At 48.5% G+C, this 25,682-nt stretch overlaps 2 protein-coding genes across 3 annotated transcripts; one reads left to right on the plus strand and one right to left on the minus strand.

Moving 5' to 3' along the window:
- Nucleotides 1-23: 23 nt before the first annotated feature.
- matr3l1.2 (matrin 3-like 1.2) lies at nucleotides 24-13,290 on the minus strand. 2 transcript variants are annotated; one of them, XM_019260619.2, is made up of 23 exons: nucleotides 13,191-13,290; nucleotides 12,942-13,108; nucleotides 9,841-10,759; nucleotides 8,256-8,317; nucleotides 8,138-8,176; nucleotides 6,910-7,004; nucleotides 6,746-6,798; nucleotides 6,516-6,632; nucleotides 6,311-6,436; nucleotides 6,024-6,236; nucleotides 5,818-5,942; nucleotides 5,332-5,695; nucleotides 5,044-5,229; nucleotides 3,844-3,940; nucleotides 3,743-3,759; nucleotides 3,544-3,666; nucleotides 3,335-3,466; nucleotides 3,105-3,233; nucleotides 2,881-3,011; nucleotides 2,375-2,651; nucleotides 2,127-2,289; nucleotides 820-935; nucleotides 24-634 (listed from the first exon to the last, which is right to left on the minus strand). In XM_019260619.2, exons 3-23 carry the CDS (start codon nucleotides 10,624-10,626, stop codon nucleotides 572-574), a joined length of 3,414 nt encoding a protein of 1,137 aa, XP_019116164.1. In that variant the 5' UTR covers nucleotides 10,627-10,759; nucleotides 12,942-13,108; nucleotides 13,191-13,290; the 3' UTR covers nucleotides 24-571. The 2 variants fall into 2 exon arrangements, with proteins under 2 accessions (XP_019116164.1, XP_019116167.1); XM_019260622.2 differs by having other exon boundaries at nucleotides 9,841-10,863.
- Nucleotides 13,291-13,545: 255 nt separating this feature from the next.
- LOC104936643 (polyadenylate-binding protein-interacting protein 2) lies at nucleotides 13,546-19,374 on the plus strand. Its single transcript, XM_027280745.1, is given in 5 exon segments — nucleotides 13,546-13,678; nucleotides 14,699-14,829; nucleotides 14,832-14,884; nucleotides 16,632-16,823; nucleotides 18,246-19,374. Coding segments are annotated over 4 exon segments (396 nt in total). The 5' UTR covers nucleotides 13,546-13,678; nucleotides 14,699-14,744; the 3' UTR covers nucleotides 18,312-19,374.
- The last annotated feature ends 6,308 nt before the right edge of the window (nucleotides 19,375-25,682 follow it).

The following is a 25,682-nucleotide window of genomic DNA, read 5'->3' on the forward strand; positions in this document are numbered from 1 at the left end:
AAGTTTAAACTCGAAACAAAAAATCACTTTGAGGAAAAAAAACTTTATTTTATAAAAACAAACATTCACAAAATTGAAACAAACTTTAAATCTCTCGATTCGTTAACATCTCATTAACATAAAATCAGTTTGTCGTTTCAGTTGGATCTATTTTCTGACTGACTCTGATATCGCTCCGCTCAGCTCCTCTGAAGTGACTTCACTTAGCGGATGGATATGCTGTTTGTCAGGAAATAGTACCTTTTCCCTTTGTTTACAGTCTTTATGCTAAGCTAAGCTAACAGAGCAGAAGAACATGACTACACTGTAAAATATTTGAGTTGTTTCACAGACATTTTTCATGTTTTACAGCGGGTTGAAAACGTGTCGACACTTTATTTCAAATCAAAATCAAACGTTCAAATCATTTTTCTCACGTTGAACTTTTAGAAACTATTTTGGCATGAAACAAAAATCTATTTAACTTTTATTTTTACAGTGGAATTCATTCACACAATTCACCTGTCTGTCAGGTAAACATCGTCTCCATGACGACAGCTCAGAGTTCAAATTCAAAGTCAAATTAAAGTCTTCATGCCATCGTCTTCCTCCCCTTCTTCTTCTCTGCTTTGGTTTGTTCTTTCTCCAGATATTTCTGAAACAGACAATGATGTTACGGACACGTAACATATCTATAAAGCACTTCCTGTTAGCACTGAGCTTGTTTTACTTTGAAACTGAAGGAAACTTCATGACGTGAAGATTTTTTTCCTGGATGTTTAAAACACCCTCAGGTGTGGGCGGAGCCCTGCAGGAAGTGTGGGCGGAGCTGCGTCTCACCTGTAGCTTGTCGTAGTGTTGCTGGCTGCTGCAGTGTGTCTTCTTGGCCGTGTCCTCGTTGGAGTAAAACAGGAAGCAGACGCGGCAGTAATAACCCATCTTCACATGTTCAACACCTGAACACACACAGACATTCAACACTAATGATCACCTGGATTAAAACAAACATTAAACTTTGATTTGTCAGAATAAACACTTAATGATCAATGTTCATCAGAGTGGATTCAAACGTCTGTGCGGCGTTTAGCTCAGGCTCAGTCCGACCTGTGGAAGCCGAGGGTTCGAATCCGACCTCTCTCTGTCTCTCTTTACATTTATTAATCTCACCGTCATCACACAATCCAACTGTGTGTGTGTGTGTGTGTGCGCGCGCTGATCAGGTGTGATCAAAGGTCATCTTGTGTTTCATGTGTCTTTGAAGAAGAGTTTGTTTAGAAACAACTGTTTATGCAGCTGACAGACAGACACACACACACACACACACACACACACACACCCTTCAGTGTGAAATGTTTGAATCTGGAATCCAGTAAAATGAAAGAAACTTTTCCTTGTGTTGTTCTTGGTGTTGTTCCTGGTGTTGTTCCTGGTGTTGTTCCTGGTGTTGTTCTTGGTGTTGTTCTTGGTGTTGTTCCTGGTGTTGTTCCTGGTGTTGTTCCTGGTGTTGTTCTTGGTGTTGTTCCTGGTGTTGTTCTTGTGTTGTTCCTGGTGTTGTTCTTGGTGTTGTTCCTGGTGTTGTTCCTGGTGTTGTTCCTGGTGTTGTTCCTGGTGTTGTTCTTGGTGTTGTTCCTGGTGTTGTTCTTGTGTTGTTCCTGGTGTTGTTCTTGGTGTTGTTCCTGGTGTTGTTCTTTGTGTTGTTCTTTGTGTTGTTCTTGGTGTTGTCCTGGTGTTGTTCCTGGTGTTGTTCCTGGTGTTGTCCTGGTGTTGTTCTTGTGTTGTTCCTGGTGTTGTTCTTGGTGTTGTTCCTTGTGTTGTTCCTTGTGTTGTTCTTGGTGTTGTTCCTTGTGTTGTTCCTGGTGTTGTTCCTTGTGTTGTTCCTTGTGTTGTTCTTGGTGTTGTTCTTTGTGTTGTTCTTGTGTTGTTCCTGGTGTTGTTCTTGTGTTGTTCCTTGTGTTGTTCTTTGTGTGTTCTTGTGTTGTCTATGTATTGTCCTTGTGTTGTTCTTTGTGTGTTCTTGTGTTGTTGTTCTTGGTGTTGTTCTTTGTTGATGTGTTTTCACCATCCGGACACAGTTTAAAAAATGATCAGATGAGTAAAATGTCTGCGAGATCATGAAGGGTTCATCGACCAATCAGCAGCTGACTCACCGATGGGGTTGTCGGGGTCGTACGGCGGGAGCGGCAGAGTCGCTGCACTCGGTTTGATCTCAGCTGGTGGCGGCGGCGGCTGCTCCGTCTGTCCATTCTGATTGGTCGAGGTGGTCTCCATCTCCTCTTCATCCTGTTTCACCTCCACTTCCTGTTTCACCTCCTGCAGGAGAACAAACAGTTCAAATCATATTAGCACTACATGTTAGCCACATTAGCATCTGTAAACAGGAAGTGATGTCACTGACCACATCTGCACAGCTCGTCTTGTTCTGATCTTCAGGAAGCTTCTCGGACGACTTTTCTTCTTCTTCCGTCTTTTCATCAACACAGCTCACATCACCGCCCTGCTGCTCCTCCTCCTTTTTTTCTTCTTCCTCCTTCAGCTCCTCCTCTTCCTCTTTCTCCTCTTCCTCCTCTTCTGGTTTCCCTTTAGATTTCTTGGCTGGAGGTTCTTCAGGATGTTTGGAGGCTTTTGTTGGTGAGCTGCTGTTTTCTCTCTTAGCGCCGCTTGGACAGCGATGGCTGAAAAAGAGACAAACAACCAACCGCTTAGCCAACTGCTCAGCCAACCGCTCAACCAACCGCTCAGCCAACCGCTCAACCAACCGCTCAACCATCTGTTCAGCCAACCGCTCAACCAACCGTTCAGCCAACCACTCAACAAACCGTTCAGCCAACCACTCAAGCAAAAACAGCTTCTCAAACATTAAGATCAGAACTTGTCGGCATCACCACAGAAGAAGAGACTGACCCGTGTTTGAGCTGTCGGTACTTCCTGCTCACGTAGACCGTCAGGCGCTTTCCGTTGAACTTCGGTGGGTTGGCTTTACAGTCTTCAGCCATCTGCTCTGCGTCCTCAGCGTTCTCCATCTCAATGAAACACTGAAGACAGAAATCGGATCAGAAATGCTGAACAAACTTTAGAGATCAAAGACAGGTCGAGGACTCGGCTTGGTCCTGGTTCTGGTTGTGTACCTCTCTCTTCAGTCTGTTAAGGAAGTATTTCCTGACTCTCCCGAACGGCTCAGCCAGTTTCAGGATAGCATCATCAGAGTATTTACTGCTCGGGATCTGACCCACGTAGACCACCTTACTGGACCCGCACTGAACCACAAACACACCAAGAAGAAACGCAAAGAGTGACCGACCCGAGTCAACATGAACAGAACTCATCTCTGATCCTGGATTCTGTGTCCTGGACTTACCTGGATGGTTGGGTAGCTCATGGAGTGGCTGATCCGGACGGGTCGGCCGCACACCGACGCCGTCACGTTGTTGTTGCTGTAGAACTTGGCCATGGCTCGAGCTTCTTCCTCAGTGTCAAACTGAAGATATGCCTGATGAAGAGAGAAAAGTGGTCAGGGTTCGAGTTTGAAACATGAAACCAGCGTCCACACAAGAACACGACACGTACCTCCGGTCTCAGGTCCAGGACCAGATGTTTGACCACGTTACCGAAAGGTTTGGCGAGTCCCAGCAGCTCGCTCAGGAAGTTATAACCTCGTCTGAAGCCGACAACGTTCACCACCCTCATACCCTGACAGGTGGAGGTAAAGCGTTACGCTGAGGACACTTTGTCATTTAATGATGAACAGACTGTGTCAGATACTCACCCCTCTCCTCGAGTTGTCTGCAGAGGAGAAGAAGAACGACGTTAGTTTAACATTAGCTTAATATATTATTATTATTATTATTATTAATTCTGTTCTGGTACCGATGGAGTCGGACTCTCTGTCTGCTTCGTCCTCGTCCTCTGCCAGCTCGTCCAGAGTCACAAAGTCCTCCATGTTGTCCAGGAAGTCCTGATCCATCTGAATCACGATGACATCAACAGTCAGACCCAAAGTCCAGACCACTGTTTGAAAGTTCTGGTATCAACTGGACTTCTAAATTTCTTAAAGACGTTTCATCAAAATGAAGTTCTTAGTTCAGAGAAACGTCTCAGAAGTCCAGTTGATACCAGAACCTTCAACAGACTCAAAGAGTTCTTCATGAATCATCTGAGATGGAAGAACTTTCTGTGACATCAACCTGAAAATTGGTACTGTCACTATTACCCCTAAGCATGCTGCTAAAAACCTGGGCGTGGTACTAGATGATTGTCTTTCTCTCTCTGAACACATTTCCTCCGTAGCGAGGTCATGTCGCTATGCATTGTACAATATTAGAAAAATCAGACCGTACCTGACCCAATATGCCGCTCAGCTCCTGATTCAGGCTACAGTCAGCTCCCGCCTCGATTACTGCAACTCGCTCTTGGCTGGCCTACCTGCTCGCGCGATCAAACCTTTGCAAATGGTCCAGAATGCCGCAGCGCAACTGGTTTTCAATCAACCCAAAAGGTCACATGTCACCCCACTCTTCAGCGACCTGCACTGGCTGCCTGTAGCTGCCAGAACTAAACACAAAGCTCTGACGCTAGCCTACAAAACCATCTCAGGATCTGCCCCTGCCTATCTCAGCGTCTTACTAAAGGCTCACGTCCCGACCAGGGCGCTACGCTCCGCTCATACAAACCGTCTAGTTGTACCCTCGCCTCTCGCAAAGCGAGGTCACTCTAAACTCTTCTCTGTGGTCGTCCCCAAATGGTGGAATGACCAACGGCTACTAGAACAGCAACATCCCTTTCTACCTTTAAAAACTTGTAAAAACCTTTCTGTTTCCAGAATGCTTCCCTGCCTAACAACACTAACAAAACTAACAAAACTAACAACTACTCTGTGTCCTTTACACCTTTCTCAGCTTAGGTCCTCCTCTGTAAGTCGCTTTGGATAAAAGCAGCTGCTAAATGTAATGTAATGTAATGTAATGAAATGTAATGTAACGTAATGTAATTACTTAAAAGTTATCAAACTTGTTGAAGCGGGTCAGACCAGATCATAGTAGATCATGCTGGGTGAGATTGGGTCAGTACCTCGTCTGCAGGCGGGTCTTCCTCCGTCAGCTCACTGCTCTCTGCTGGTTCTGGTTCTTTGTTCTCAGGTTCTTCACTCTCTGCTGGTTCTGTTTGTCCCTCTGGCCCCGCCCCCTGCTTGGCATCGCCGTCAGTCACGCCCACATCTGCACGTGTGTCATCAGTGACATCATCACCTTCAGGAACCTGCGAGAACGTGACATGAGCAGGACGTGGTGTGCTCTGCTGTGACTGGCTGACCACAAGCCAATCAGAGCTTAGCTCTGTGTTCAGTGTTTGTCTCCTCACCTCCTTCTCTTTCTCCTGCTCGGCCTCCTCAGAGTCCTCCATCGTCTCCTTCACAGGCTCCTTCACAGGCTCTGTGCTGTCTGGCTCCTCCCCCTCTGCGTCACCCTCGGTTACCTGCTCCTCCCTTACCTCCTCCCCTCCTTCATTGTCTCCCTCCATCACTCCTGACACCTCCTCCTCCTCTTCCTCCTCAGGCTTCACCTTGTTCTCCTCCTCCTTCTTCTTCTCCTCTCTGCTCCTCGATTTGGACGACGATTTGGTTGAAGACGTGGTCCTGACAGAGCTTGAGGAGGTCCTGGCTCCAGAGCTGTAGGAGGCGGAGGAGGTCCCTCCTCCACCACCGCTCCCCTGTCTGCGGTTCACACTGAAACATGAAGAAGAACATCTGGCTTCATTGAGAGGGCGGTCCTAAATCAGTCTGAGACAGGACTGGTTAGTTAGTGGTGCGGTTGTCGTGGTAACCAGGTGTGAAAGGTGCACACTCACTTGAGGGTCTTGTACTTGGTGCAGATGTTGAGGCGGATCAGTCGTCCTTTGATGGTCAGCTGGTTCACGCTGTAATACTTGACGAGCATCTCTGCGTCCTCAGGCGTCCCAAGCTGGACGAACGCCTGACGGAGACGGACATGAAGGTTAAACACAGACTCCGGGTCAGCTCGGTGCTGGTTCTGGTCCTGATAGTGTCAGGTTACCTGGTCGGTCAGGAACAGGTGTTTCTCCACGAGGCCAAAGCGTCCAGCGATGGTCAGCAGCTCCTTCTTCTTCTCCTCCTCTCTGGGCAGGTTGGAGAAGAACACCACCTGGCTGCTCTGACCTTTGACCTCTCTGACGGGTCGGTCCATGGCCCGGTCCATCGGTCTGTCAGAGGTCCGGTCCATGGTCCGGTCCGACGAGCGCTCGTCTTTCTGTTGAACAAAAATAGAGTCAGAGGCGTTGGAGCGCGTCACAGCGTGCAGATGGCGGTGGCGGCGTGTCTCACCTCGATGACCAGCAGCCTCTTGGACAGGTAGAAGGTGATGGCTTTACCGTACAGAGCGGCCGGGTTCTGCTCGTAGTAGTTGACCATGTCCAGAGCCTCCTCGTGACTGTTCATCTCCAGGAAGGCCTGATAGAGGTCAGGTGACACAGACGGGTCAGTACCTGACGACTGGTTCAGTCAGATCACGACAGGTGGACGTGCTCACCTTGTTCTTGAGGACCAGGTGTTCCCTCAGGCAGCCGAACGGCTCGGTGAAGGCGAACAGAGTCTTGTTGCTGAGCGGCCTCCTGTCGTACTTCACCACCACGACCCGGCTCCTCAGCTGAGACACAAACCAAGATCACATGATCACCACGTGACCTCTGCTGGACCGGTCCGATATACGTCAACCCCGGGCTTCATTAGAGTTACCTGCAGTTACACCGTCACACTCACCTTATTTGGACCAGGCTGGTTCTTCCCGGAGAGACCAGAACCTCCAATTCCTCCTGACACACAAACACAGTGAACGTTAGACAAACGTTAGACAAACGTTAGACAAACGTTAGACAAACGTGTCCCCTCCTGCAGACTGTGGTGATGTTCTGGTTCTGTCTTACCCCAGCCTGAGCTCATTCCTCCGGTCTGGACTGAAGACATCGGCGCCGGTCCAAGAAGACCAGCAGACAGGTTTGGAGTGTCCAGAGTACCTCCACTGAGAGAGAGATCAAAGACCTCCGTCACAAGTCCATCACACCTCCGTCACAAGTCCATCACACATCCGTCACAAGTCCGTCACACCTCCGTCACAAGTCCGTCACACCTCCGTCACAAGTCCATCACACCTCCGTCACAAGTCCATCACACCTCCATCACACCTCCATCACACCTCCATCACAAGTCCATCACACCTCCATCACACATCCATCACACATCCGTCACAAGTCCGTCACAAGTCCATCACACATCCATCACACCTCCATCACAAGTCCATCACACCTCCGTCACACCTCCGTCACAAGTCCATCACACCTCCGTCACACCTCCATCACACCTCCATCACAAGTCCATCACACCTCCGTCACAAGTCCATCACACCTCCGTCACAAGTCCATCACACCTCCGTCACAAGTCCATCACACCTCCGTCACAAGTCCATCACACCTCCGTCACAAGTCCATCACACCTCCGTCACAAGTCCATCACACCTCCGTCACAAGTCCATCACACCTCCGTCACAAGTCCGTCACACCTCCGTCACAAGTCCATCACACCTCCGTCACAAGTCCATCACACCTCCGTCACAAGTCCATCACACCTCCGTCACAAGTCCATCACACCTCCGTCACAAGTCCATCACACCTCCGTCACAAGTCCATCACACCTCCGTCACAAGTCCATCACACCTCCGTCACAAGTCCATCACACCTCCGTCACAAGTCCATCACACCTCCGTCACAAGTCCATCACACCTCCGTCACAAGTCCATCACACCTCCGTCACAAGTCCATCACACCTCCGTCACAAGTCCATCACACCTCCGTCACAAGTCCATCACACCTCCGTCACAAGTCCATCACACCTCCGTCACAAGTCCATCACACCTCCGTCACAAGTCCATCACACCTCCGTCACAAGTCCGTCACACCTCCGTCACAAGTCCGTCACACCTCCGTCACACCTCCGTCACAAGTCTGTCACACCTCCGTCACAAGTCCATCACACCTCCGTCACAAGTCCATCACACCTCCGTCACAAGTCCATCACACCTCCGTCACATGTCCATCACACCTCCGTCACAAGTCCATCACACCTCCGTCACACATACTTTGTGTCAATGTTTCTTACCTTCTGCCTGACGACAGACCCGGGTTCCAGTCCGGATACCTGAAACATTGAAACAACGTTAGAGCTCCATAAACAGAACGTTCTCTGAGAAACGTGTGTGTGTGTGTCAGTGACTCACATGTCGAGCAGCACACGCCTGTTCTCTGCATGTCTCAGTCCGTTGGTGTGCTGGTTCCACTCCTGCAGGTCCAAACAGAGAGTCACTGACTGCTGTAAGGATGGTTCTGATACTGGATCAGGTTCTACCTTCATTTATTGGACTCTGGGTGATGAATCCCTGATTGACTCTTTGAGTATTGACTCGTGTCATCAGCCTCGCTCTGCAGAACCTGAGCTGACTGAACCTGCTCGATCCAAGACCCGATTTAACGTGTTCTGCTCTGCAGGGCATCGACGTGAATCTAGAAGACCTCGACCACGAGAAGCATCGCCATCATATGACCCGAGCGGCGTTTTATTTCTAAATCTTCAAAAACTGACGACTCGTTTCAAACCCATTAGAACCACGGCGGTCCAGTTCAGAGGCGTGTTTCCGCTCGGCTGTTCTGTTTTTGATAGATCTGTACAGCTCAAGCTGACAGGAAGTCAGACACAGAAACCGCAAATTTTCAAAATAAAACACCAGATTAGAAAAAATGATAAAAAGGAAAATTTACATATTTAGAATGTTCCTGAAACTTTCCTGAAATGTTCCTGGGTTTGATTTTTTAAAAGTTTTTTGGACATTCATAGAAACATCACGAGTCGCTACGCTCGTCAGTGTCACACTGACTTTTTTTTTTTTAAAGATAATTTTTTTGGCCTTTATGTCTTTAATGATTGGACAGCTGAAGACAGACAGGAAGCAGAGAGAGGGGGAATGACACGCAGTAAATTTCCGATGCGGGATTCGAACCGGGGCCAGCTGCAGCGACGACTATAGCCTCCACACACGGGGCGGCCGTTTAACCCACTACGCTACCGACCGCCCCGTCAGTGTCACACTTTAACCAGAGGGCCAATCAAATGAAGTAAAACTCAGGCTTTACTATTCCTCACTTCCTGTTTTGACGAGGTCATGAATCTGACTCTCCTTATGTGTTAGTGCAGCAATAGGTTCTACTGACAGAACCAAGGTCCAGCTGCAGAGGACAGATGTGTCATGTCCAGCTGTTGGTAGTGTTGTAGAGGAGGTCCTCTCTGAAGAGCTGGAGGTCTTCAGGAGGTCTGTGAAGGTAGAGAGGGACGCCCCTGATCTGTAGGAGCTGGTAGGACGTTCCACCAACGGGGAACAACAGACAGAAAAGTTTGGACTGTCCTGAGCGTACGGGTGGCAGAGCCAGGAGGAGGTAACATCTGTCTGTGTGAGGACGATCAAGAACTGGAAACTGCTTTGTCGTCAAAGACTCAACGAGGGATTTAAACTATGAACGTGATTCAGAGATCAGCTGATAGAAACTATTCATTAAATCTAGAGAACTGATCCAGAACACCTGGACCTCCTGAGGCTGCGAACAGGTCCAGGTTCAGATACTCTAACGTGTCTCGTGTGTGGATGTGAACATGTTTGTCTGACAAGACGGCGAGCTGCTGAGAGCATGAAGATGCTGTGAAGGACTACACAGTGCAGACTGGACCTGATGACTAGAGGACGGGTCTCACCTGGACAGAAGACATTAAAGTTAGTCCAGAAGAAGAAGAAGAAGGAGGCAGGGCGTACTCACCATGGTGGAGTGAACGTCAAAGTCACAAAGCGAGCAGACGTGGGGGAACATGGCGGGCAAGACTCCCAGAAAGTCCTGGACCTTCCCGTTAGACGGGGCGCCCATCCTCCGCTGCATAAAGACCGGGTCAGCCGCCTGCGAGCCCATGCCGAGCCCGCCGTACGAGTCACGGCGGGAAAGCTCAGAGTACTGCCCCTCTCTGCTCCCGCCGCCGCCCAGGCCGCCGTAATTTAAACCGAAGCCGCGGCCGGGCGCCGAGTCCTGCAGGGAGCCAAACCCAAAGTCTGATGAGTTCTGGGCCCGGGAAGAACCCGGACCCAGAGAAGGATCGCCCATCCTCCCCATGTGCATGTCGTCCCAGCTGTCCCGTCCACCTCGATATGTGCTGGCATCAGAGGACATGGAGGACGGCGCCCGGCGCTCCGCGGTGTCTCCTTTGCGGCTCTTGAGCGTCATGAGGATGTGCGGCAGCGTCTCCACACTGATGTCCTCCTCGGGGATCTCGGCGAGCGCGTCCAGGTCCGAGGGCGACAGCCCCAAGCTCGCAAACAGCTTCATGGTGTTGCCAAGATGGCTGCCAGTGCCACGCCGGGACATCTTGGAGCCGCCGTCCTTCCCCTCCATGCCGCCGCCGCCACCCACCCCAACACCTGAGGCCACGCCCCCCATCTGCCGGCCGGACCGCTGCTCATTCATGCTAAAGTTCAAGGTCTCTGCGGCGGCGAGGAGCCCCCGACCCACAGCGAAGTGTTTCTGACCGCCGTCCAACTGAGACTTCTGAGACATGACGTCACCAAGAGGCGTAGGCTGCACGGCCAATCAGCACGAGTCAAGACAAGAAGGACGCAGGAAGCAGGCGGCGTGTTTAAAGGACGTCCGGAGGAAAGAGCAAGCGTGAAGACGGCGTCCTCTTCTCGCTCTGAAACACAGTGAGGAGGAGGACACAGGTTCAAACGCTGCCTCCACAGAAGAAGAGGCGAGGCAGCGTGAAGGAGAGGAGGTGACGCTGAGGACACGAGGAGGCTAGAGAAGGAGACAGGACAGACTAAAGACTCCTCAGACCAGGAGACGATGATCAAACATCCTGACTGACAGAGAGAAACCATGGAGGGAACACAGAACCTGAGCAGAACTCTGTCATTATACACAGAACCTGAGCAGAACTGCCTAGAGTCATTTATTTACATCTCAGAATCTTACAGACTGGGAAGAGAAATCAGACAATAATAACTTTATGTTGCTGATGAAGACAGGAAACATCTAATATCACTCCTTTAGAAAAGACCCGTTCCATGAGTCTGGCCTGGAGATAACTGAGGACGCCTGCTGAGATATTTGGGCGGGTCAGGCTAGGACCACCTCGAGAACCTGGAGAGAATTCTGCTGGAAGAACATGATGAGACTTTTGGTGACTCAGGGACAGAAGACATCCTTCTCTCTCTCTCTCTCTCCATCCATAAACCTTCATGTCTCATTAATCATGTCACTAACTAAACTTCTTCCCTGGAGTTTCTGTCTCTGTCGTCCAGCAGGTTCTCGTGGATCGTGGCTGCTGCTGTGGTCCTGCATGACGTCCACTACACATATTACTACTGTCATTATTGCTGCCATATCTGCTACTGTAATCATTTTATCAGTCATTGTAATTCATTGTCATTTTATCAGTCATTGTAATTCATTGTCATTTTATCATTCATTGTAATTCATTGTCATTTTATCATTCATTGTAATTCATTGTTATTTTATCAGTCATTGTAATTCATTGTCATTTTATCATTCATTGTAATTCATTGTCATTTTATCAGTCATTGTAATTGTACAATATGTTTGTGTTGATTTGTTCTGTACACTGACATCTATTGCACGTCTGTCCGTCCTGGGAGAGGGATCCCTCCTCTGTGGCTCTTCCTGAGGTTTCTTCCACCTTTTTTCCCTGTTAAAGGTTTTTGTGGGCAAGTTTTTCCTCACTGGAACCGAGGGTCTAAGGACAGAGGGTGTCACTCCCTGTACAGATTGTAAAGCCTCAGAGGAAAATGGACTTTGTGACTTTGGGCTGTACACATAAAATCTGATCTGTCTATCTGACCAGAACTCTGTCATGGCACACAAAAACCGGACCAGAACTGCTGGTGACTGTGTAAATGTATAATAATGTTTGAATTAAAATAGATGTGTTAAATGTATCTGTGTAAGTATAAGGCCACACAGAGTAAATCGCTTTTGAGTGTTGTGTAACTAGTATAAGTGTTTGCAGGAGTTGCAGGTTCAAGGCCTACACACACAGAGAGAGACGAGGAGAGTCCACTTCAGTTTGTTTAGAACTGAGAGCAGACACAGAACATCTCACTAGACATGTTGTGTTAAAGTTTATGATGTCAGTACTCTGACGTGCAGCTGCAAACTATCTCAGGAAGAGTACTGTCTATGGAGCAAACCCTCCAATAACAGTGTTTGTTTAAGAGGAATGACCATGAAAGGAATGGAAGATGTTTAGTGAACGCCCTATGACATATGACATGTATCTGTTTTGTGTGTGTGTTAATAAAACTAGCCAGAAGCTGCAGGGCGAGAAGGTGGACAGGCCGCGGGGTCTGTCAGGACTCAGAGCTGGAACCTGTCTTTGTCTCCTTCACTTCAGACATCTCTCTGTTTGAATTTCAGGTCTGCAGCATTCAGGTGGTTTGAATCACCACAACAAAGCTAACAGGTAGCAAAGCTAACAGGTAGCAAAGCTAACAGTTAGCAAAGCTAACAGTTACAAGCTAACAGTTAGCAAAGCTAGCTGGTTGGAATAGAGACTGAGCTAAGTGCTAAGCTAACGGTGCTAGCTGGTATCAAACCCGATTCTAAAGTTTGTGGAAATAAAAACATTGATCAGACTCTTAATGAAACAGGTAATTAATAATAATTAATAATAATCATCAATAAAACGAGCAGAGGCTAACATTAGCTCGTTAGCTTGTGTCTGTTCATACATGCTAACAGTGTATCATAAACCCTGAACGTCACACACACACACACACACACACACACACACACACACACACACACACACACACACACACTCTTACCTGAGCGTCATAGTCACGTTATAAACTCACCTGAACGTTATTAACGCGTAGCTAACAGCTAGCTCCACATGCTAGCTCCGCAGTATAAAGGGGCCGAGTTCTTCTTCGTCGGTTCCGTCCACACAGACACGTGACCGCCCCCCGGCGGCCCGGACGGTCCACTGTCAGTCCGCCAGCCTGTGTTTGAACACCTCAACCTTTCAAAATAAAATAATAAAAACAAAACAATGTTAATAAAACAAAACATAAACAGTTAAATTAAAGTATAAATATATTCACCTTACGACATGCACGTTGGATCACGTGGTGTGTGTCGTCACGCTGTTGCAGAGGCCACGCCCCTCGCCCCGCCCCCTGCCCGCTCAGCTGTTCCCGTCTTTCTGTGCTGCCTTCAGGACACGTCTGTAAATTCAAGCACCGTGTTCAGGAATAAGAATGTGAGTCTTCATTATTTCAGTGTAACGGACAGAACGTGTCATCGTGCTGAGCTGCAGACAGACCGCGGTTATCTCCGTGAGCAGCTGATTCCGTTCAGAAGTAGTGATAGTAAATAACTGACACCTGATAGTCACGAATAACTGAACTTTCCGACTTTCCGCAGCACTTGAAGGCAGCAGGAGCATTCATCCAATCAGAAGCGAGCACGAAGTGACGTCAGACATGTAAACAAACAGAGGCAGCGCGGCCATGACAGTTCTGACAGAGTTCGGCTCAGTTTGAGGTTCTGTGCTCCGCGGAAAGTCCGAGTAACGAGTAACGAGTGACAGGTAACGTACTCTAAAACACAACGTGCGATTCTGATACGTTACTGTAACGTTTCTGAACGGCTGCGAGAACGTTTGTCTGTCGATGTTCGTCAGCTGGTGCCTTTTAAAATGGCGACAGGCTGTTGTTGTCACAGCGGAGCACACACACACACACACACACCGAGCGCACACACACACACACACACACACACACACCGAGCACACACACACACACACACACCGAGCACACACACACACACACACACACACACACCCATCACACCACCCCACACACACACCGAGCAACACACACAGAGCGCGCACCACACACACACACAGGCAACACCCACACACACACACACCACACGAGCACACACACACACACACACCACACACACAACACACACCCACACCGAACACACACCAGAGCGCCACACACCGAGGACACACACACACACACACACACCGAACACAACACAGAGCCACACACACCGAGGACACACACACACACCACAACACAGAGCGCACACACCGTACACACACACACACACACAACACCGAGCACACACCACACCTACACACCACAACACACACACTAGTGCACACACACACACACACCGAGCACACACACACACACACCTACACACACACACACTACACACACACACACACCGAGCACACACACACCACACACACATACAGTACACACACAACACCGAGCACACACACACCGAGCGCACACAACACACACACACACCGAGCGCACATACACACCCCGGCACACACAACCACCGAGCACACACACATCCCTACTACACACATATCACACACACACACCATACATATACACACAACATACATATACACACACACACACAACACGGACACAGAGCGCCGTCTGACCCGGTCCTCTTTGACCAGTCCTCTTGACCCGGTCCTCTTTGACCCAGTCCTCTTTGACCCGGTCCTCTTTGACCCAGTCCTCTTTGACCCGGTCCTCTTTGACCCGCTGTATCTGACGTGCTGTCTCTGTGTTCGTAGCCGTCGGTCGGACTGCGGTGATCCAGGTTCGGGAGAGAGGACTGACATGAAAGAGCCCGAGACTGAACCACGTCGAACCGAACATGACGATCAGCCCGAGGTGATCCTGAACAACCAGCTCAACTCCGAGGAGACCCGTTCGAGGAGTACATGTGGATGGAGAACGAGGAGGAGTTCAACAGGCAGGTGAGAACAGAACCAGAAACCAGGATGGAGAGGCTGAGGTTGAAGTAATCTCAGTCTCCTGTTCAGTGAGAGAGATCTCGCATGTCAGCATCGTTGTCCTGTCCATCCCTCCCTCTGCAAACCAACATCTGGACCACCATTGGACCTTTTATATATATTGTATAGTTAAAATGTGTGTGTATGTATGGTGTGTGTGTGTATATATATAATATATATATATATATTATATATATATATATATATATATATATCTATATATTTTAGTTCTAATAGATGGTTACGTGTTTACATATGTTGTTTTTGTTGTTTGTATATTGGGATATTGTAACAAAAAATTTTTTCTCCCTGGGATATTAAAGTATTTCTGATTCTGATTCATTAAAGCGCATCCGTTAATTATGATAATTAATGAATCTTCATGATTCATGTCTCAGATTTATTTTTGACATCATTTCATCCACTTAAATAGATTTAATTAATAACTGTGGGATCGCGTCTGTGATGTCAGAGCGGGTCAGGCAGGTGGAGTGATCAGTGAGGTCACACTTCCTTTTCTTTCTGTGACACGTTGAGGTCGTCACCATTGGTAACGCTGATCGATAATCAATAACCTGATGAATCATTAATTAATGATCCTGATACTCCGTGTTTGTTTAATCATTTATTTCATTGACGTTTGTTCGGTTCAAGTTTAACGATCAGTTCAAAAAACGAACCACAGAGACGCCATCATGCACACGTGTCATCATGTGTTTTTGACATGTCCGTGACAGTCAGAACAGTCAGAACAGTCTGAACAGTCTGAACAGTTAGACAGTCTGAACAGTCAGACAGTCTGAACAGTTAGACAGTCTGAACAGTTAGACAGTCTGAACAGTCTGAACAGTCAGACAGTCTGAACAGTTAGACAGTCTGAACAGTCTGAACAGTCAGACAGTCTGAACAGTCTGAACCAGTCTGACCAGTTAGGACAGTCCTGAACAGTCAGACAGTCTGAACCATTAGACAGTCTGAACCGTCAGCAGGTCTGAACCGTTAGACAGTCTGAACAGTTAGACCGTCTGAACAGTCAGCCGTCTGAACATTGACAGTCTGACAGTCGACAGTCTGGACAGTTCGACACGTTGAACAGTTAGACAGTCTGACACCGTCACGACATGTCTGAGTCGACAGTTAGGACAGTCTGAACAGTCCGACAGTTGACCAGTTAGACAGTCTGAACAGTTTTAACAGTTGCCTAGTCTGAACAGTCAGACATCTGAACCGTCTTCTTGACCGTTCTGACCCGTCTGAACAGTCAGACAGTCCGACAGTCTGAACAGTCAGACAGTCCGACAGTTTGAACAGTCAGACAGTCTGAACAGTCGACAGTTCAGAACAGGTCAGAACAGGTCTGACAGTCAGACAGTTGAACAGTCTGAACAGTCAGACAGTCTGAACAGTCTGAACAGTCAGACAGTCTGAACAGTCAGACAGTCTGAACAGTCAGTCAGACAGTCTGAACAGTCTGAACAGTCAAACAGTCTGAACAGTCAGACAGTCTGAACAGTCTGAACAGTCTGAACAGTCAGACAGTCTGAACAGTCTGACAGTCTGAACAGTCAGACAGTCTGAACAGTCAGAACAGTCTGAACAGTCTGGACAGTCTGAACAGTCAGACAGTCTGAACAGTCAGCTGTGAACGTGCAGCTGAAACATCAATCAGAGGCTGATAACTGATTAATTTATTGTGTGTGTGCGCGCACAGGTGGAGGAGGAGCTGTGGGAGGAGGAGTTTATCGAGCGTTGTATCCAGGAGCTGCTGGAGGAGGAGGAGCAGTGGGAGTGGTTCATCCCGTCCAGGGACCTCCCCTCTCAGACGGTGGGTCAGATCCAGGACCAGATGAGTCTGCTGGTTCTGGACTCAGATGTTCACGCCGACGCCGACTTTGACGTTGTGGTGAGTTCACGGTCTGCATCAGCCAATCAGGCGCTGTCGTTACCGAGTGACCGCCTCCTTTATGTCCCTGTGCTCCAATCACAGTGAAGGAAGCTTCCATAGTTAGCTAATGTTAGCAAAATGCTCTTTAACGAGCTAAGCTACATCAATTAGCTAACTAGCTAGTGAGTCTTCGGACCCTTGTGATGATGATGATGTTTTACTCTTCATGTTCAGTTCCTAAAAATATTATGTGTGAATGTTTTTTAATCTTTTGAGCAGCTTCAGATCAGATTCTCACATCATGAACCTCTGATGTCATGTTAATATGAGTCCAGGTCTCTACATGTGTTAACAGCAGCAGCACCTGAGTAAACATGATCACTGAAAACAAACACACACACACAATATCCTCAATACACACATTCATACCACACTTCTACATCAACACCGACACACACAGACCAAGTCCCGCAAAAAGGTCTCAATGAAACAGTATGGAATGCAGCCCTCAGCCATTATATGGGAAGTGATTTATTTTATTTTATTTTGAGTCAAAAGCTTCAATTGAAAGGTTCGTCATATGTAAAACATGTTTTATGCCAAGTTTAAGTTCAGCTTTATGCAATGTTTATGTTCTAATGTTTAAGTTCAGCTGTTTAAGTTGTAATGTTTATGTTGTTATGTTTATGTTGTAATGTTTATGTTGTTATGTTTATGTTCTAATGTTTATGTTCTAATGTTTATGTTCTAATGTTTATGTTCTAATGTTTATGTTCTAATGTTTATGTTCTAGTGTTTATGTTTTATGTTCTAATGTTTATGTTCTAATGTTTGTTCTAATGTTTATGTTCTAATGTTTATGTTCTAATGTTTATGTTCTAATGTTTATGTTCTAATGTTTATGTTTATGTTCTAGTGTTTATGTTCTATGTTCTAATGTTTATGTTCTAATGTTTGTTCTAATGTTTATGTTATAATGTTTATGTTCTAGTGTTTATGTTCTAATGTTCTAATGTTTATGTTCTAATGTTTATGTTCTAATGTTTATGTTCTAGTGTTTATGTTCTAATGTTTGTTCTAATGTTTATGTTGTATGTTCTAATGTTTATGTTCTATGTTCTAGTGTTTATGTTCTATGTTCTAATGTTTATGTTATAACTTTGTTCTAATGGGAGTCAATGGTGTTTGAAGGTAACAGGTGAAGTTTGTTTGTTTTACAGTTTGTTCTCGGATCTGAGGCAGGAATTTTAAAAACTGATAAAAAAACTGAAATCCTCTCAAAGTTTTGTCTCCCTGACATCAACACAGGCAAAATGATTATTCATAATTTAATTATTATTTGAGTATTTTTAATTGAATAATGCAAAGATTAGCTAGTTAGCGATTAGCTGGAAGGTTTCCTGACGTCACTTCCTGTCGTGTTTCTTCTTCTCTCCTCAGATTCACAGCAGTCTGAACCCAAATGCTAAGGAGTTCATCCCGGGTATCCAGAAACACGTCATGTGACCCCTCCGGGCTCCGCCCACCTCCCTAGTCCACACTGTGACATCATCAACAAGATGTCTGCCGTATTTTCCAGTCGCCACTCGACCTTCAGCCTGACATGTTGCCAAAGTTTTGCTCGCATGTTCAAGTTCAGTCTGTTACCATAGTTACTGCAACCCTCATCTGTCTGTCTGAACACCTGTCTGTCAGTCTGCCTGCCTGTCTGTCTGAACTCTCTGAATGTAGACCAGCTGAGAGTTTCGATGCATTCACTTTAATCCAGATCAAACCGGTCTCTGAGGTCTGGACCGGATCCAGGCAGTCGTTATCAACTCGTCAAGTCAGCCCTGTCAGCCAATCAGGAGCAAGCTCACATGAAAGGGGTGGAGTCTGCAGCATGTAAAAAGATAAAATCTAAAACCACATCAGGACCAGGTCTGAGATCTTTGATCCAGATCCAGGTCTTTAACATGACCCAGTCCATGAACTCGCTCCTCTTTCCTGACCCGCATCGCTCCATCATCTCTGATTGGTCATTAGGCTTTTATAGTGTTCCTATAGTGATGTGAGAAGTGACCTCGCTGTCTCAGATCTGTCGTGGTCCAGACCTCCGTAGACCTCCTGAGCTTTTATTTGCACTTTTATAACAACAGATTTTATTTAGTGGTTTAAGTCCGGTCTGATCCGGTTTAGATCTGATCTGATCCGGTTTAGGTCAGGCCTGATCCGGTCTGATCCGGTTTAGGTCAAGCCTGATCCGGTCTGATCCGGTTTAGGTGAGGCCTGATCCGGTCTGATCCGGTTTAGGTCAGGCCTGATCCGGTCTGATCCGGTTTAGGTCAGGCCTGATCCGGTCTGATCTGGTTTAGGTCAGGTCTGGTAGTTTTAGTCGTTGGGTTTGTCCACTCTGCTTTTCTTGGTCATTTCCCAGAATCCTCTGTGTTGGGTGGTCAGAGCTGCTGCGTGTTTGTTTGTCGTTTTTTAAATGAACAAAGTTACTGTACAAAAATACATAAAAGAAAAAAGTGTAAAAAAAAAATCTATTTTTTCTGAAATCTATTTGAAATAAATGTTTATGGACAAACGTCTGACTGGTTCGCCTCGTTCCTACACTCGTCTGACGCTAAAATAACACTTGTTTATTCGTTCGTTCTTCTTCTGCTTATTCGTTAGTTCGGTCGCGGGGGCAGCAGCTTCAGCAGGGCGGCCCAGACTTCCCTCTCCCAGGCCACTTCGTCCAGCTCTTCCAGGGGGACCCCAAGGCGTTCCCAGGCCAGCCGAGAGACATAGTCCCTACAGCGTGTCCTAGGTCTTCCCCGGGGCCGCCTCCCGGAGGGACGTGCCCAGAACATCTCACCAGGGAGACGTCCAGGAGGCATCCTCACGAGATGCCAGAGCCACCTCAGCTGGTTGCTCTCGATGCGGAGGAGCAGCGGTTCTACTCTGAGCTCCTCGCGGATGGCCGAGCTTCTCACCCTATCTCTAAGGGAGAGCCCAGCCACCCTGCGAAGGAAGCTCATTTCGGCCGCTTGTATTCGCGATCTCATTCTTTCGGTCACTACCCAAAGCTCGTGACCATAGGTGAGGGTAGGAACGTAGATCGACTGGTAAATCAAGAGCTTCGCCTTTCGGCTCAGCTCCTTCTTCACCACGACGGACCGGTGCAGAGTCCGCATCACTGCAGAAGCCGCACCGATCCGCCGGTCGATCTCCCGCTCCATCCTTCCCTCACTCATGAACAAGACCCCGAGATACTTGAACTCCTCCACTTGAGGCAGGATCTCATCCCCGACCTGGAGACTGCACTCCACCCCTTTTTGGCCGAGAACCATGGCCTCGGATTTGGAGGTACTGATTCTCATCCCAGCCGCTTTGCACTCAGCTGCAAACCGCTCCAGAGAGAGCTGAAGGTCACGCTCCGATGAAGCCAACAGGACCAGATCATCCACAAAAAGCTGCGACCCAATCCTGAGGCCACCGAACCGCAGCCCCTCAACACCCTGGCTGCGCCTAGAAATTCTGTCCATAAAGGTTATGAACAGAACCGGTGACAAAGGGAAGCCCTGGCGGAGTCCAACTCCCACTGGAAACAAGTCCAACTTACTGCCGGCAATGCGGACCAAGCTCTCGCACCGGGAGTACAGGGACCGGATAGCCCGTATTAATGGGTCCGGAACCCCGTAGTCCCGGAGCACACCCCACAGGACTCCCCGAGGGACACGGTCGAACGCCTTCTCCAAGTCCACAAAGCACATGTAGACTGGTTGGGCGAACTCCCATGCACCCTCCAGGACCGCGCTATGGGTATAGAGCTGGTCCACAGTTCCACGACCAGGACGAAAACCACACTGCTCCTCTTGAATCTGAGGTTCGACAATCTTGCGGACTCTCCTCTCCAGGACCCCCGAAAAGACCTTCCCGGGGAGGCTGAGGAGTGTGATCCCCCTATAGTTGGAGCACACCCTCCAGTCCCCCTTTTTGAAGAGGGGAACCACCACCCCGGTCTGCCAGTCCAGAGGCACTGCCCCCGATGTCCACGCGATGTTGCAGAGACGTGTCAGCTAAGACAGCCCCACAACATCCAGAGCCTTGAGGAACTCCGGGCAGACCTCATCCACCCCGGGGCCTTGCCACCGAGGAGCTTTTAGACTACCTCAGCGATCTCAGCCCCAGAGATAGGCGAGACCATCACGGGGTCCCCAGACTCTGCCTCCTCAGTGGAAGACGTGCTGGTGGGATTGAGGAGGTCTTCAAAGTATTCCCTCCACCGACCCAAGAGGTCCCCAGTCGAGGTCAGCAACACCCTGCCCCCACTGAACACAGTGTTGACAGTGCACTGCTTCCCCCACCTGAGCCGCCGGATGGTGGTCCAGAACCTCCTCGAAGCCATTCGAAAGTCGTTCTCCATGGCCTCACCGAACTCCTCCCACGCCCGAGTTTTAGCCTCCGCAACCACCGAGGCCGCACTCCGCTTGGCACGTCAATACCCGTCAACTGCTTCAGGAGTCCCACAGGCCAAAAAGGTTCTGTAGGACTCCTTCTTCAGCTTGGCGGCATCCCTCACCGCCGGTGTCCACCAGCGGGTTCGGGGGCCGCCGCCACGACAGGCACCGACCACCTTGGAGGCACGGAACAGTCCATTGGACTCGATGTCCCCCGCCTCCCCCGGGACGTGGGTGGAGCTCTCCTGGAGGTGCGAGTTAAAACTCTTTCTGACAGCCAGACGTTCCCAGCAAACTCGCACAGAACGTTTGGGCCTACCAGGTCTGACCACCACACACACACACACACAGACACATACAGACACACACAGACACACACACACACACACACACTCTCACACACACACACTCTCACTCACACACACACACAGACTCACACTCACACACACACAGACTCACACTCTCACTCACACTCACACACACACACACACTCTCACACACAAACACACACAGACTCACACTCTCACTCACACTCACACACACACACACACTCTCACACACAAACACACACACACACAGACTCACACTCTCACTCACTCACACAGACTCACACTCACACACACACACACCGACTCACACACACACACACAGTGGCAGTTTGTCTGACGTGTGTTTTTACATGAAGCTGAGCTGAGGGAGCAGAATGATCAACAACCAGCCTGGCTGCTCCTGCAGGAGGCTTCTGCTCCATCAGGTGGCAGCAGAGTCTGAGGAGGACCCGTCCTGGACCTGGACCCGTCCTGGACCTGGTCTCTGGATTTATGGGAGGAACTTCCTGTCCTCTCTGTGTTCTTCTTCTTTAGTGTCTCGGTCTGTCACAGACAAAGGCTGCAGTAATAGATCAGCTGCTGCCAGAGCAGGAGCACAGCATGCATGCTGATGTGTGTGTGTGTGTGTGTGTGTGTGTGTGTGTGTGTGTGTGTGTGTGTGTGTGTCAGAGGGGGCGTGGCCTCAGGGTGCAGGTCATACATTCTTGCAGAGAGCTGATTGGACGGAGCGATGTGTCAGGGAATGTGCAGCAGCTACAGATGTCTGCACAGAGACACCGGGTCACGACCCGCATGTCGGTGTCAGCACCGCCCCCCCCCCCCCCCCCCCCCCCCCCACACACCCCCCCCCCATCCATCTGCAGCATCACCTTCATCTTCACCACCGTCCTCGTCCTCACTGGGTCGGACTGAGCCTCTTTGTTCTGACACCACAGAGTTCAAACAGTTTTCTGCTGGTTCTCCGTGTGAATCGGGTTGGTCCTCCTCAGCCCAGAAGCTGTTTGGTAAGAAGTATGTACTGTGTTTACGAATCTCCAGCAGAACCTTCAGCTCAGGTTCTGGTTCTGGTACGACCCGTCTTCAGAGAACTTCGTTCTCATGTTTTCCTTAAGAAAACACCAACTTGCTCTCACCAACCACTAAAAGTCAGTCCCACATTTACTCTTGTCCGGCGGCTTCTTGCTCGCTCACTCTCTCCTTTTCTCTTCTTAGCTTCCTCCGTCAGCGTCCTCTTCACTCTCTGCTCCTCTGCCATCATGTCCATAGAAGCTGCTGAGCCTGGTTACCTCCTCTTCTTCTTCCTGGTCGTCCATAACGCCTGTTGGTACAAACACTCAGTTCGTCAGCTTGGCGGTGAGCTCACCACCAAGCTGACGAATGACAGAGACACCGTTCAGCTGATCACAGGTCAGTGTGGGTCACCTGATCACAGGTCAGTGTGGATCACCTGATCACAGGTCAGTGTGGATCACCTGATCACAGGTCAGTGTGGGTCAGCAGGAGGTAAACTGTCATCTTTCTTCTTCTTTGGTCTGAAACAACAACATGAAGCACAAATACCCCCAGAGCTGCAGTTTACCCCCCTGCCCTCCTCCTGCCTCCTGGCACCCCCCCCCACAACCCCCCCCCAGCTTTCAGATGCAAACGAAGCAGACATATGGAGAGGAGGTCTCTGAGCTGTGGCCCTCCTAAAGATTCAGATTGTATGACAAATCACATCCAGGGCCGCTCAGCCTCCTCTGTCCAACGCCCCCGCCTCCACCCTCCACCATACACCACCTCCATGCTCTCCGCCCCCCGCCTCCACCCTCCACCATACACCACCTCCATGCTCTCCGCCCCCCTCACAGCTTCATTAGGGCTCTCAGCTCCTTCTCAATCACTCCTTTGTTGGGGTCAGTTATCGCTCTCTGAACCATATGGCCCCCTCTCTCTCTCTCTCTCCCTCTCTCTGAGTGTAACCCAACCTCGCTCGCCCACTCAGGCCGTGATGTCACAGACGTGTTGTGTCTGTATGAAGGCCGTGCTGCAGTGCATTCTGGGTATTACGGGCCTCATTGATCTCTGTGCAGAGCCATGTGTCACATGACATCACAGAGCTCTTCCTCCTCCTCCTCTTCTTCGTCTTGTTGTTCAGGAAGGTTTTAATCTGGAGGAACGTCGTCGTCAATCAGCCTCCTGAATGCTCGCCATCTCGCTCGCCGTCTCGCTCGCCGCTGGCCTCGACCCGCCGGCCTCCCTCCCTTCTCCATCAATCTGCTGATGCATTCTGGGAACAGCAGCTTCCTTTTCACTTGTCTGGGTGTGTTTGCTCAGGGTGATAATTTACCTCCGGTTTACTCAACATTAGCCGCCACAAAGGGGCCGTTTGGGCCGAGGGTTTATCTGCAGAGCGCCACCGTCATGGCAACGCCACGACCAGAACACACAGCTCATCGTGGAGCCGTCAGTCTACCTTAACATCCACTGAGAGTCCTCATGCTGTTTAAGGTGGAATGATGAACAGCATGTTCGTATGACTTCCTGTCTGAGACCTTCATATCAACACCTTCAAACCTTTCAAAATAAAACTTCCTTTAGCAACCTTGAGTCTGGATTTAGGGTTGTTTGGATCAGGTGTCACATGCTTCAACAAGCCAATCAGTGCTTGTGGATGAGACCAGGTTCTGGACCGTCTTGTTAAAGATGCTGGTTCTGGTCTGAATACATGCGGTCCAGGACCTGATGTCTAGTCTCTGGTCTCTGGTCTCTGGTCTTTGTCTCTCGTCTTGTCTTAGGACTGTTAGTACTGATTGAAGTACTCGTGCCGAAGTATTTTGAAGCATCGTTGTTTTTGTTTCTTTCTTGTTTGGAGAGTCCTCCAGCTGTGTGTGTGTGTGTGTGTGTGTGTGTGTGTGTGTGTGTGTGTGTGTGTGTGTGTGTGTGTGTGTGTGTGTTTCCTCACGTGTTTCTCTTCATTCATGTTCAGTCACGTCTCGTGTCATTGAGTCTTAATCCTGTCAGAGCTTTCACCCCACAGACACACACACTCACACACACTCACACACACTCACACACACTCACACACACTCTTACTCAGTCTGAAACTTTGAAACTTTCATTGTTTCTGTTTTTATTCTTTTTGTTTCAACAGGAAATCAAAAAATAAAAACAGTTTAAAATTCAGAAGATTTGATTTGTTCTCTAAATGTTCTCTGAATGTCCTCTGAACGTTCTCTAAATGTCCTCTGAACGTTCTCTAAATGTTCTCTAAATGTCCTCTGAACGTTCTCTAAATGTCCTCTGAATGTTCTCTAAATGTCCTCTGAACGTTCTCTAAATGTTCTCTGAACGTTCTCTAAATGTCCTCTGAACGTTCTCTAAATGTTCTCCAAATATTTTCTGGACGTTCTCTAAATGTTCTCTGAACGTTCTCTAAATGTTCTCTGAATGTTCTCTAAATGTCCTCTGAACGTTCTCTAAATGTCCTCTGAACGTTCTCTAAATGTTCTCTAAATATTCTCTGAATGTTCTCTGAATGTTCTCTAAATGTTCTCTGAATGTTCTTTAAATGTTCTCTGAATGTTCTCTAAATGTTCTCTGTCTTTCACACATGCTGTCTAACAGGAGCTCCATGAATCAGTGGGTTATTAATTGATTGATGCTGATCAGATAATCGATCAATAACCTGTTGATTGACATCTCGTTAAAGATCAGCTGATTCACCCTCAAACCTGTCCGTCAGCTTGCAGCCAATCACAAGGCAGCAGTAAACTGTAAACAAGCTGTTCGATCACTTTGAAGTGACGGAGGCCGTAAAACCCCAAACACCTCCATCTTCTCCACCTCCTCCATCTCCTCCTCCCCAATCTTCTGCTCTTTCAAGATGTTTCTTCCACAGTCAGATATACCTCCATCTGTTTGTTGTCTGAACCTCTTCTGCACTTCATGTAGCTCCTCTTGTATGTTGTGTTGTATGTTGTGTTGTATGTTGTATGTTGTGTTGTATGTTGTGTGTTGTATGTTGTGTTGTATGTTGTATGTTGTGTTGTATGTCATGTGTTGTATGTTGTGTGTTGTGTTGTATGTTGTATGTCGTGTGTTGTATGTTGTGTTGTATATTGTATATTGTGTTGTATGTT

Source organism: Larimichthys crocea, chromosome I (genome assembly GCF_000972845.2).
Source record: "Larimichthys crocea isolate SSNF chromosome I, L_crocea_2.0, whole genome shotgun sequence".
Taxonomy (NCBI): Eukaryota; Metazoa; Chordata; class Actinopteri; family Sciaenidae; genus Larimichthys; species Larimichthys crocea.

Bases quoted from the DNA above. Each gene is read 5' to 3' on its own strand.
- matr3l1.2 (XM_019260619.2), bottom strand. From the start codon at position 10,626: ATGTCTCAGAAGTCTCAGTTGGACGGCGGTCAGAAACACTTCGCTGTG. The intron at 5,696-5,817 runs GTGAGTGTGCAC...TTCATGTTTCAG, and splicing joins ACCAAGTACAAGACCCTCAA to TGTGAACCGCAGACAGGGGA. The intron at 3,012-3,104 runs GTACACAACCAG...TTCTGTCTTCAG, and splicing joins TTAACAGACTGAAGAGAGAG to TGTTTCATTGAGATGGAGAA.